General features: G+C 37.9%; 1 protein-coding gene across 3 annotated transcripts in view; it reads left to right on the top strand.

Annotated features, from left to right (window-relative positions):
- Nucleotides 1–12,468, top strand: part of PHKA2 (phosphorylase kinase regulatory subunit alpha 2) — a 62,426-nt gene that overhangs the window by 9,521 nt on the left and 40,437 nt on the right. For all 3 annotated transcript variants that reach the window (XM_072428026.1, XM_072428018.1, XM_072428009.1), the window contains exons 3-4: nt 8,538–8,696; nt 11,862–11,909. In XM_072428026.1, coding sequence (XP_072284127.1) covers nt 8,538–8,696; nt 11,862–11,909 — 207 coding nt within the window. The remainder of the gene's footprint in view (nt 1–8,537; nt 8,697–11,861; nt 11,910–12,468) is intronic.

Genomic DNA, 12,468 nt, shown 5'->3' with positions numbered 1-12,468 from the left:
ATATGTACAGCTTACACTACTCTGCTATTCTCAGCAGCTCGGCCTCATGTCAGCACACTAGCTGAGAATAGCAGAGTAGTGTAAAGCTACGTACACACGGCCAATGGTTCTTGCCCGATAATCGGCTCAGGGCCGATATTGGAAGAGAATCTGGAGTGTGTACAGCGCCCAATTCGTCCATCGTCCAAACGACTGTCCTGGGGGATCCACGGACGATGGTCGACTAACGATCCTAATGCAAGGGAAGGGGGAGAGCGCGCAGCGGGGTGCCACTCTGTTGTTCTCCCCTATCGATGGAGCAGAAAGGTGCTTTATGTACAGTGCTTAGTCTTTGGAAAGGTTCGTGAAAGATCCTTTCCAACAACAATAATAATTGTACGTGTGTTTGCAGCTTAAGAGAACTGGTGTGCTGTCAGGTGGCAGAGCTGCTGGGAATGGCAGAGAAGTGTAAGCCTTACATACATTGCTCTGACATTCTCAGCAGCTCCTGTGTAAGCAGCGTGAGGAGAGCCAATCATGCTACCGCTGGTTGCGCTCCTGCTGTCACCGTGTCACCAGCTTTAGAGCACTGTAAGGAGGGCCTCCGGCTCTACTGCTGCCCGCGCTTCTGCCTCATGTCATTTGCGGCCCCCAAATCACAAGCCTCAGGCATCTATCTGCAGCCTGGGGCTGGTTGTTATTGTACACAGTGGGCAGCATTGCAATTGGATAGTGGTATATTACCAATATCTTTTTAGGTCACTGCTTTTCTTATTTATTCGAAATTGCATTTGTAAGCCATGGTCCTATAATCAAGTTAATTTTGTAAAGGAATATAGGTTGTTCACTTAGCAGTGTGAATTATCACCAATACCATTTGGCTTTGCGTAGTGAATAGGAGAAAGCTCTGCTAATTTTAACTGGGCTGTGATTACAAATCTTTCTTTTTTTTTGATTTTCTTGTCCGTAATTAAGTATTGTTTGCACTGTAAATGTTTACATTTTCTCTAAATGAAAATTTTCACTAAATTAAATCACTTTTATATTCTTTCAGTTAACCAATCCCAATCCATCATGTATACATCACTTAGGTTGACTTGCTAAAGGAATGTTAGCTATATACTAAGGAAAATGAATTATGCTCTTGCAAGGGATATTTCACTTAGCTTAGTATATGAGATTGCTGACTGCAAACGTTCAAGCAAAGATACTTTTTTTTAGATTTCTTTACACATAAATGGGATTTTTTTTCACTAAATTCGCTAAGCTAAGTGGGATATCCCATGCAAGAGGCCTTGTTAGTGATAAGTGAACAACATTTATTACTTTAGTAAATCCACCACTCTATGCTGTGGTTCAGGCAAGTCATGTCAGAGGGGGGTAGATTTATTACCTCTTCTACTTTTTCAATTGCAACCAAATGTATTCTTTGTTTTTTCCTGGTGCTTTTTTCTGAATTTGGATACTCAAGGGTTATTGTGTACAAATATGTTTTGCATTAGAAGAATTTATGAGGATTGGGGTTTAGTTTTTTCTTTGTTTTTTTTAAACACAAGGTATTTACATGGTAATCTGTCCTATACAGTGGACATATTGTGAGGAGCGAGGAAGAAAAGGCCATTTGATGGGTCTAATTAAGAAAAAAGCATTGTTGATGACCAAATATCCTGATAATGGTTTACTAACAGACAACATGCCCAACCTTTGTCAGCTTGCAATCCACAATCACATTTGTCAGTAATGTTAGTGAGCCACACCAGCCTTACAAATAGCTCCTGATAGCCTGATACCACAAGAAAATGTTGACAGTTAACTAAATACACAATGGGCAACTTTGGTTTAATTCAATTATAAGTGTCAATGGAGAGCCATGTGCACATCCAAGGCTACTGGCTGGAGATAACTACTTTTTGACTAATATTTGATGTTTAACAATCTACTTATTTGCTTTGGGAAGCCTAATTTACAGACCATGGGGTAAAAGATAGAGCTGTTAAACATTCTACTGTTACTTTGTGAAGGTCTATTTTCCTTCAGTTCTGAGTCTGATGACTACTGCAGTGGGTAAACATTACATAGAAAGGAATTCTATTCATCTGAGTATACCAGCTTCAAACCACAACCCATAAAGTCAACACTGGGGCACTATTGGACATGTTAGAAAACCTTTACTGATTGCTGCTGTTGTGCCCTGGTGTAAGCCAATGTTAGGATGCTAAAGCATGCAAACCATGCCCTATGTCCTTCTTTCTGCTCAGCCTAAACATAAAACGATATACTTTGCTTTTGTATATAGCAAGTTGTGGATCAAAGAGGTTGTTAAATGGTCATATCGTGCTGGCAAGTTTGAGGTTTATGGGCATATTTTTATATAGACAGTCTTTGGTCATGCAAAAATCCGTATCAATCTCTCAACACTGATGTCAGTATAAAATGAAAGCACGTTTCCCCATATATTACAGGGACTTGTAATGTAAAATTATGTGGTCATGCAAAGTGGAATTTTGTTATCCACAAAGTTAAGCAAAAACATGGCGTCATAGGAAAAAAGCAAAACACAGGGTACTATACTTATTCCATGGGGGCTAGAATGTCAGAAAAGTACAAATCACAAACATCTTATCCATGTGTTTTAGAAACACAGTGATACAATGAGGCTGAAGCTTTTATTTAAAAAAAAGTTGCAACACCTGAACAAAAACTAAAGTAAAAGTAAGTTTCTATATGCAGAGTGAGAAATACAAATCTATGAACATTAGGAAGAGAAAACAACCCCTAACAACCAAATAGCCCATTGCAGGTCAGGAAAGTGCAGAAGCATCCTCCTGTGTCACTGTCTGTATCTGTCTGTCATTTGCAACCCTTATTTAATATACAGCGCTGCGTAATGTGTTGGCTCTATATAAATCCTGTTTAATAATAATAATATTAAAGCCCAAGGTATCCAATTAAATGGGACCTTTTATCGGCCTAAAGCAATTTGAATTGTGAAACATGATTGTTTTTTGCTGTGCCTTACTCCACCTTTCATGCTTCACGTCAATGTCATTGAGATGAAAGGTTGCTTGGCAAGCACAACTTCTGTCTAGGGTCTTTGGCCCGCTCTACACTGATCTCTATGTACTTTCCTTGAAACCTGACCTGTGTGCACTGTAAATAAGAGATGTTAGTAACAAATAGCAGCTAGAAATGCATATAAATAGATGCTTCAGTGCTGATAATAGATGCTCCAGTTACACATTAGGACTGCTGTAAATAGCTTGTGGCCCCTTTGATCAGCTCATATTGATAGCTTTGGAAAGAGCAAGCAACAGATATCCTTTCTCAGGGGGATGAATTGTGGCATAGTGACATACTTATGGCATGCAGGGTATAAAAGGCTACACAAAATCAATATTGTCGTTTTTTGCTAGATTCTGGAGATGTTGGACATCCAATAGAGGGTGTCAGACGTCATCAGACGTCAGATCACCACAGATTTAGGTGAATAAAATGCACATTTATATAAGATGTTCTTTTTTGATATTTTTAATGGCAATGATTAGTTAGACGGAGTTGGGGAATGTGTGGTGAGCAGCAGGTTGGGGGGTTAAAGCTGAAGCCCAAGCAGTAAAAAATGCAAACTAAATGTCGGTGTTTTTAGTTAATCTAATATTTCCCTGATGTTTTGTCTGATGGCTTAAAAAAATTATGCAGTCATCCAGAAATGAACTTTGTGTCGGAAAAATGAACATTGTCATGCCTATGGCTTTTGTAATGTTACTTTATTTATGTTCAAAGTCTACATACATGACTAGCTGGGATATGGGCCTGCTCCAAGCTCTCTAAATAGACATGTCTTGAGCAATAATTAATAAATTAACGTAGGATTTCTATAAATTCAGCTTGTACACGTTGAATTTATTGGTAATTCTGCTCCAAGATGCTTCTGGGCTGCCACTCTCATTGCCTTTTACAAGTGCAAGTGCAAGCCAAATAATTGTGCATATAATTAACATTACCATAACACAAGGAACAACATTCTCCAGTACACCAGAGCTGAAGCAGACCCATTTGTGGCATACTTTGTAGTATAGTCCTTTCAAATAACAAGGTAAAGGGATACCCCCATCTGTGGGTGACTCCATCTTGATAGATTTGGATCAATAAAAAGTACAGCAACATAAGGGGCTCAATTTAAAAAACAGGGAATCAGACATTCCCACAAATAATCTCATATGGGAATCTTTCAGGTCCAAGTGTTTTAATGGCAGTAATTGATTTCCACCTGGGAATGTTTGGGGAATGTCATGGTTCCCATTTTTATAAATAAATCCCAAGGTGTCTCTCGAAACATGGGCAGGATTTGCAGTATAGCTCCATCAAAATCTATTGAGCTTTGATGCCAGGCCTATATACAATGTCCTCATTGACCATAAAAGTGGGCAAGTGGCAGATAACATTATGTGAAATGCTTGGTAAACCAGTTTGTGCCCTAGGTCTTGATGATCAGTGTTTTAAAAAAGGCAGCAAAAATATCAAAATAAATCCTCTTAACCTGGGAAGGTTGCATAGCCTCAGCCATACCTCTGATAAAGATCATATTTCTCCGGTATGTGCATTTCTAGATTCTCCACTTGGAGGTGGAGGTGGTTCAAGGTGAGAGAAGCAGAATCCTCCAGGGTGTGCACCCTGACATCCAGGGACAACTGACGTTGAGTGACCTATTGTATTTTTGAGGTCAAGTTGGAGGTTTTGCAATAGCCCTGATGTCCTACTGCAAGGTTACAAAGTCAGAGCGCTCTGTGGGCTACGAATCTCTCCAGGACAGCAGAAAATCACCGTAAGAAGGTAAGGATAAGTGAGCAGGCTGTTGCTGTGGACTCTGCACAGAAGAAATAGGTGTCACCCTCGGTCCCTGTGCGCCTGAAGGGGTAGGGGAAGTAAAATTATGGTGCACATCCCATCAGAAGTTTATTGACAAGTAGCTCTGTCCTTTCCACGTTTGGTCATAGCTCTAATGATACAGATAGTCCGGTATAATTGTAAAGGGGGATCTGACAATGGGGAGAGGAAGACTCCTCCAGTCAGTTCTTTAGGTGGCCATACTAAGGACACCCCACTGAATTAAATAGTTATGTATGATCATTGTGTATTAACATCAGGGGGAGCCAAAGTCTATACATGCCTAGAAGAAGCAGCAAAATATATGATGCCAGGTCTAAATAAACAGCCTGTCAGAATGTAACATATCGCAGGCAGTTTACAATCCAGGGATTTAAGCAACATGACACTGAGAGGGAGTCCAAAGCTTCATAGTAGGGAATTTCCATGTCCTTCTCATCCAAGTAGTAAAGAAGGGTGCCAGAAATGTGCTTTCCAACGCAACTTGAGGAGGTATATTATGTTGCCACTGGTTCCTTCACCCACAGCACCACTTCCCCGAATCTCTGGCCTGGGTGCCAAATCTGGATCAGCCTCTTTCCACAGTCCAGCAATAAAGCAGAGGACGTGGGCTCCACAGTGTCTCACTGGCCTGGGATGCTACTCTTTGCTAAGATGGCCACCACAATCCACACGTTTCTTCAAGTGACCACAAAGGTCTGGATTTCATGACACTCCAACACACTAGTTTGTGTTTTTAGCCTTCAGGCTGTAAGTACAGTTCATAACGGAGGAACAGAGGAGCCATGTAATATTTGGCCATTGCAGATAACTCTGTACTCTAAAATCTAAAGTTTACCTTTCCATGTTTCCATGGTCAGACATATCAGATACATAAAAGGTATGTGTAACTGACAAAGCCGCTGTATTTACCATATACTATGGGATTTTAATATACAAATGTATTAACAAGAGCCCGTCAGACCAGTAAGAAGCTCAAGTGATAAAACCTAGATACACATACAGTTGGGAGGATCGGAACAGCTGTCAGCTGTCAATGTGGAGCAAAGTCACTAAAGGGCGGATTTAGGCAAAAACACATACTTCTGGCATATTCTCCTCTGGTGAAATGGGAATGATGTGTGTACATAACCTTGTCAAATTGAAAATTACATATTTGCAATTGATTTAGCCTCTTGATAATATATCCACATATCTGAAACACAAATTAATAAGTTCACATTAAAGGATTTAGTTCCATGTAGTAATTATAGGTTTAGCATTTGCACAACACTGTGTATTCTAAAGGCATAACAATGACAGGGAACTATATGAAACACAAATTAATAAGTTCACATTAAAGGATTTAGTTCCATGTAGTAATTATAGGTTTAGCATTTGCACAACACTGTGTATTCTAAAGGCATAACAATGACAGGGAACTATAGACAGATAAATTAACAAAATACCTGTACAAAAAAACACAGTCTACGATAAAAAAGAAAACCTGAAAAGGTGTGTTCGGCAGCCACAGGTACATTGTAAATACCAGCATACCAATTTGTAGTAGAAAACTTGTGATCAGGATAAAGTTATTGAGAATTAGAGACTAGGGCTAGAAAAGGAATAGTGGGTGTGGGTGGGGTGGGGTGCGTAGGTTCCAGTTTGCTTGTTAGATATCCATTCTGCCTGTCTGATATTCTATTGTAAGATGAAGTTAAGCAAGTAAAGCACAGCAAAAAAAAGCTTTTCATTTTTCAGTGGATCATGGTGCTAACAACCTTTATCCACTTTGATGCTAATTCTGTCCCCATTTGCTGGACTTCTTCACATTATTATGGGTGTTATACACAACAGGGAATCCTGAAAAACCTTCCTACTTCCTTTGTATTAAATGGTTGTCAGTTAAAGGAAACTCCCCCTTCCATCTTTGAAGCAGAATCTAGTTGAGTGATGAAATGTTACCACCACAAGCAGGACATTTTAATGTCTTTGGGAGATTTCACCTTACTTCCTATTGAAGTAAAATAAATAAACAGAACAGGAAGAAAAGGAATCAGATCTAATTTTACTCCAGACTATTTTCCATAACCTGCCAGTGCACACAGCATATTTGTACAATATGGCAGCCTTACACTCTTGTATGTCCTTACAGGTACGTGGTCACGCTACCCAGTCCCATTCTTAGTCCCAATACCCATATACACGTATACACAAAGAAGCTTTATATTATTAAAGTTTCCTATTAGACAGTAAGGGTTTGTGTGAATAGGCTTTGAGCCCTGTGTTTATGACATCATTTTACTACTAACTACTCTGAGAACATTCAGAATATTTTAACATGCGCAGTTGACTTGAAGTTGACCTCTCTCTGGCCTACGTTTGACCTGCAGCAGGCAGGTTTTCTATTTCTATAGGCTTGCATAGTAATACAAGGTCGCTACGAGGGCAGCCCTGCTTTTTCCTCTAGATGATTAATTACCGCTCTGCCTTATAGTTACAAATTTGTCAACACAATGGGGTTGGGCTGTGAGAACTTTCAGAGAAAGTGGTTTGAATGTTTGTGTTGTCCCTAGGTTACCAGGACAGGGGTTTAAAGAATCATATTGCAAGTTTCATTCAGTTAGGAAACAATATGTGAAAATAATGTTTTTGTAATCATTTCTATACTCTACTTACAGTGCAATGCTGCAATTGTTATTTCCCTTTCTTATATTGGTATTAGCAGTCTTCTGTTATTTCTTTGTTTGGAAATAAGATGCTTTTTGTATCCCTGATAAAATATTTTTGCATGCTGAGTAAGGGCAAGTTGCCTACAGCTAGAGACGGGTTAGTACATTTTGCATTCCTGGCCACAAGGAAACCATTGTGTATTGATGTTTTATCTTAAGGTCAAATATTGTTATTGTTGGAGCATGGGAAGTGTAATTTGTGGCAGAATCATGGGGAAACTGCATTTTAACATTTAACCCTTTCTGTAATTCAGTCTATGTCAATATCCATGCATATTGAAAAATGTCTCCTTGTAGAATAGAAACTGGTGATTTTTGTCATTTAGATTAATAATGATGAATACAATTGCAGAAATAGACTGTAATTAGCTTTTTAATATATTTGTTGTCTGGTTACAATATAATATATCTTTACCAGGCTGGATTTAATATTAGACATAGTAGGTACATGCCAAGTAAAGAGTTGTTTGTACAATTATATTCTTCTCATATAAGCTTATTTATACCGCATACAAATTTTTAAACCATGTTAGGACCAAGAAAACAGGGAGGAGATCCTGACACAAATGTACCTACAGGTTGCAACAAATAAAAAAAAAACCCTGCTCATCCCATAGAACAAATGTTATACTACCTGTGTTGCATCTTATCATTGAACATAAAGCAGATAATCTTTAAATATCATCATTATAAAAACCTAATAATAATTATTGTTTAAAATATCAAAGTAATTATTGCACCATGCTTACCAATTAGGATTGCTCGACTGAATAAAGATAGGTGGGAGCTTTAATATAATCCAGGTATTAGAGGTGTGTGTGTGTTTTCTTCTTTTGTCATATATACTATGTGCATAGCATTTTATACAGTTTTGTTTCAATAACATATTAATTTATAATATTGATAATATTAATTTAAATATGCATAATATTGTGGTATTATCTCATATTTGTGTTTTTGCAGAATCCAGTCACTGGGCTGCTCCCTGCCAGTAAGGAACAGAAAGATGCTTGGGTACGAGACAATGTGTACAGCATCCTGGCTGTGTGGGGCCTGGGGATGGCATACAGGAAGAATGCAGATCGGGATGAGGATAAAGCCAAAGCCTATGAACTAGAACAGGTAAACCATTACCACCAATAATAATATTCAGGAAATTATTCAGATGGTCCAATCACAGTGAAGTTGTGTTATCATTTTGTAGGGAGTATTATAATACTTAATATTCCTCTCACTCAAAACAAAAGCATTTCCAAGAGATGCACTTACATAGAATAAAGTCTGTAGGGAATGATATCAGCATAAGTGGATAGTCAGTGATGTGCAGCACTGATGGTCCCCCATATTATTATTATTATTATTATTATTATTATTAAACAGGATTTATATAGCGTCATCATAATATGCAGTGCTGTACATTAAGTACAGGATAAAAATGACAGACAGATACAGACAGTGACACAGGAGGAGGAGAGGACCCTGCCCCGAAGAGCTTACAATCAGGAGATACCCAGACATAGTATTACTAGGGGACCTAGATGCAGATTTAGATGGATATGTTTTGCCTTACAAGTAATAAAAAACAGTATGGGTGGGAGGTGGGTGGGAGGTTGGGTAATATTCATTAGGGTATATGCTTTAATTTAGGGTTCCATAGTATCTGGCACTTAGGTCTTCTTCTCTGCTGCTGCAGAATTTGGCAGATCCTCAAAATAATTAGTATTATTATTATTATTATTAGCACCAACATATTACGCAGCGCTGTACAATAAATAGGAAATCACATACAGAGGAAACATGACCAAAAAGAACAACGTTTGGACATTGCAGGAAGCATATGGGACTGTGGATGAAGGTAAGTATTCCTCTCTGTTAGATCCTCCGTAAGCAAAGCAAGCAATATACCCTGCATACTCTGTGGAGGGGAAGACAGATTTTATTTATTAGAGCAGCTCTGATTTGGAATTTAATGTCAAGATTGAAAATTATTTTTATTATCCAAACAAAAAAAAGTTTGCCCTTTGGATTGAGTTTAATGGGATCCTGGATCTCCGAAACATTGTCTATGTTTTGGCTTTAGGGTGTACCGAAAAAAAATGCTGTAAGAAAATATACACTATAAACATAAATCTTCTGTTATAGTCATTTGGGAAAATAACTTTTAAATATTATTATTGCACTTTAATAAATAGTAACTCCTAACAGACACAGCTTGTGTGAACTTGCTCATAGTTGATATTTCTTTACAAAAAAAGTTGTGAACATTGTAGGGATCTGTAAATGTAAACCACATGCTTATTGTGAGAAAAGGAAAAACAGTTCTATCCAAATAGTTGCAGCAGTTTTAGCAAACATGTATCTGTGCTATTAAATGTCATTATCCTATACTTTAGGAGCACTGTACTCCTCGGTTCTTTTATATTTAAATCCCAGCCAATATAAACTCAGTGTCCTGGATGCTACCTTCAATATATCAGAGTTCCTAGAAATTACCCTTCAAATTCTGTGCAAATTCTGTGCATTATAAAACAAGTAAAGGTTGCCATCAATGAAACTTTTGAATTTTTCATTTATTTTTGTTTGGCAGTAGCAGAGAACTATGTATGGATGCAGGTAAAACAGGAAATTTGTAATAACATGCAGGCCAGTATTTACTAATATAGAACATACGTACTAACGTATTACTGTTTGTCAAAAAGGTCATTTTCCATGGACAGCATGCTATGTGTTTCAATGTTCTCCCCAGACCTTTTTAGCTGGGCACACCACCCAGGACTTTTTCAGTAACCACCCGGCTGTTTTTGGATGGTTACTGAAGATTTGGGTCACAATACTGGGGCTGCCACCCACCTACAATTTCTTCCCACCCAGCTTAAAAAAATCCTGTGTTGAACACTGTGTTTCTAGCTGAAATAAAGTAGAAAAAAGGAATTGGCAGTTTTTAAGCTTTATATCGGGACCTGTAAAAAATGAATTGTCATAAATCATAAAGAGCAAACAGTGCCCATACTGAGAACAGGAGGGTTTATGATGGCTAAAGCAATATAGTGCTAGATGACATGGAAGGTGAGAAGAGGCAGTGATCAGCAATAATGTTGGCATTGTTACCAGACTTCTGTAAATTATGGGCCTAATTTATTAAACAACATATTGCTGTACATTTACTACGTATTTAGCATTGTAACAACGTAAAAACAGCTGCTGATACCAAGAGCACATGTCATTAATAAATGTTTAGGTGTTACTGAGTATTCTGAAACCTCACAAAGGGTTCAATGAAGTCAAGAGTTTGGAGATCCCCTTGTTCAAGTATTCATTAATTTACATACAAACACACACACGGAACGCCATGGCATCCTGTAATATAAATGCTGAAGTACAGATTACATTTCCCTTGATGTTGGAAACTTGTTTCTGTGTTACACTTTGTGTAGTGGAAAGTTTAAAAAAGGCACGAACAGTAATATACACTAGAGGGACTGGAGAATGAAATGATTGCTTATAGTTTCTTTCTTTAAATAATGGTAATAGGTCACCAATCATTATTTATGTTAGGAGTAATCTGTTTACAACTGTATCATTAAATTCACCATTTACAAGGGTTTATTTTAGTCATCCAGAATGTATATATATATAGGTTTGGAAAGCAGAGTATATTTTTATTTTAATTATTTGCTTTTAAACAGGATTAATGAATATGACTTGATACTTATAATTCATAGTCATAGATTTTTTTTCTGGTTTCAATTGCTTGGATTACTGGTTTGCGGCTTTGAGGCCGGTATTTGAATACAAATATAACAGCCCGCAAAATGGAATTTTCCACTATACATTTTCATTAATTAATCTGTCTATGGACAACAGGTAGATTATCCTAAAAAACTGCATATTTCCCAAATTATGCTCAGAGGTTTTCTGATCCCTAGAGGCAACTCTGTCATTTACCTTGACCATTTCAAAATGACATTTAACCCTAAAGCAAGTTATCATGCATGCTATATTAAATGTAAATAGCTATATTGCATTCTCTAGATTATAACTCTGTGTGGGTGGCTATATCTTCTGGGCATCCAGGTCACAGGTTTTAGAGATAAAATCAGAGTTCAGCAGTTCAGAGGCTGAATCCGACCTGCTTTGCCTTTGTCTTATTGAGGTTCATTTGATCTGCTTTGTCTGCAGCTCTTTTTTACTACAGTTATTGCTATGCTGTTAAAGGGGTTTACAAATGTGTAATAACTGAAATATAATATTTAGCTATTAATAAAGTATTCTTTCTTTACCTTACAGAGTGTGGTGAAGCTGATGCGTGGGGTTTTGCATTGCATGCTCAGACAGGTAACTTGCTTCTGTTTTATTCTGTTTGTGGGGTGAAATGAATGGCAAAAAATACGGTACAGTTATTATTATTATTAATAATATTAAACAGTATTTATGAAGCCCCAACATACTACGCAGCGCTGTACATTAAGTAGGTACAATTATAATATGGTTATTGTGACAAAAAATCAACATACCTATGCTTTATGATAAATTTCGCATTTGCTAAGAAAAAGACTGTATTCAATACAGATTTACCGAGTGGTGCCAGTATAACAAACTTTTAATTTTTTACTTTAACCTCCTTAGCGGTAACCCCGAGTGTGACTCGGGGTAGAAAAAAGTTGCTAAAAGCGGTAACCCTGAGTCACACTCGGGGTAGGTAATCCTATGGAAGTAATAGTAAATACAGTGCTTACCTGATCCGCCTGCGTGCCCCGTTGTCCATCGCCGTGATCTCCTCCTTCTTTTCTCTTCCTCCGGCCGGCTTCTGCATCCGATGAGTCACCAGGGACTTCCCGGTGATGTCGGTGCGTGTGTACGTTGCCGGCTGGGCGGGAAATTAAAAATACATTTG

The sequence above is a fragment of the Pyxicephalus adspersus genome, chromosome 1, assembly GCF_032062135.1.
Source record: "Pyxicephalus adspersus chromosome 1, UCB_Pads_2.0, whole genome shotgun sequence".
NCBI classification, from domain to species: Eukaryota; Metazoa; Chordata; class Amphibia; order Anura; family Pyxicephalidae; genus Pyxicephalus; species Pyxicephalus adspersus.
Note: the sequence above shows the minus strand (reverse complement) of the source record. Positions and strands in the feature narration are given on the sequence as shown.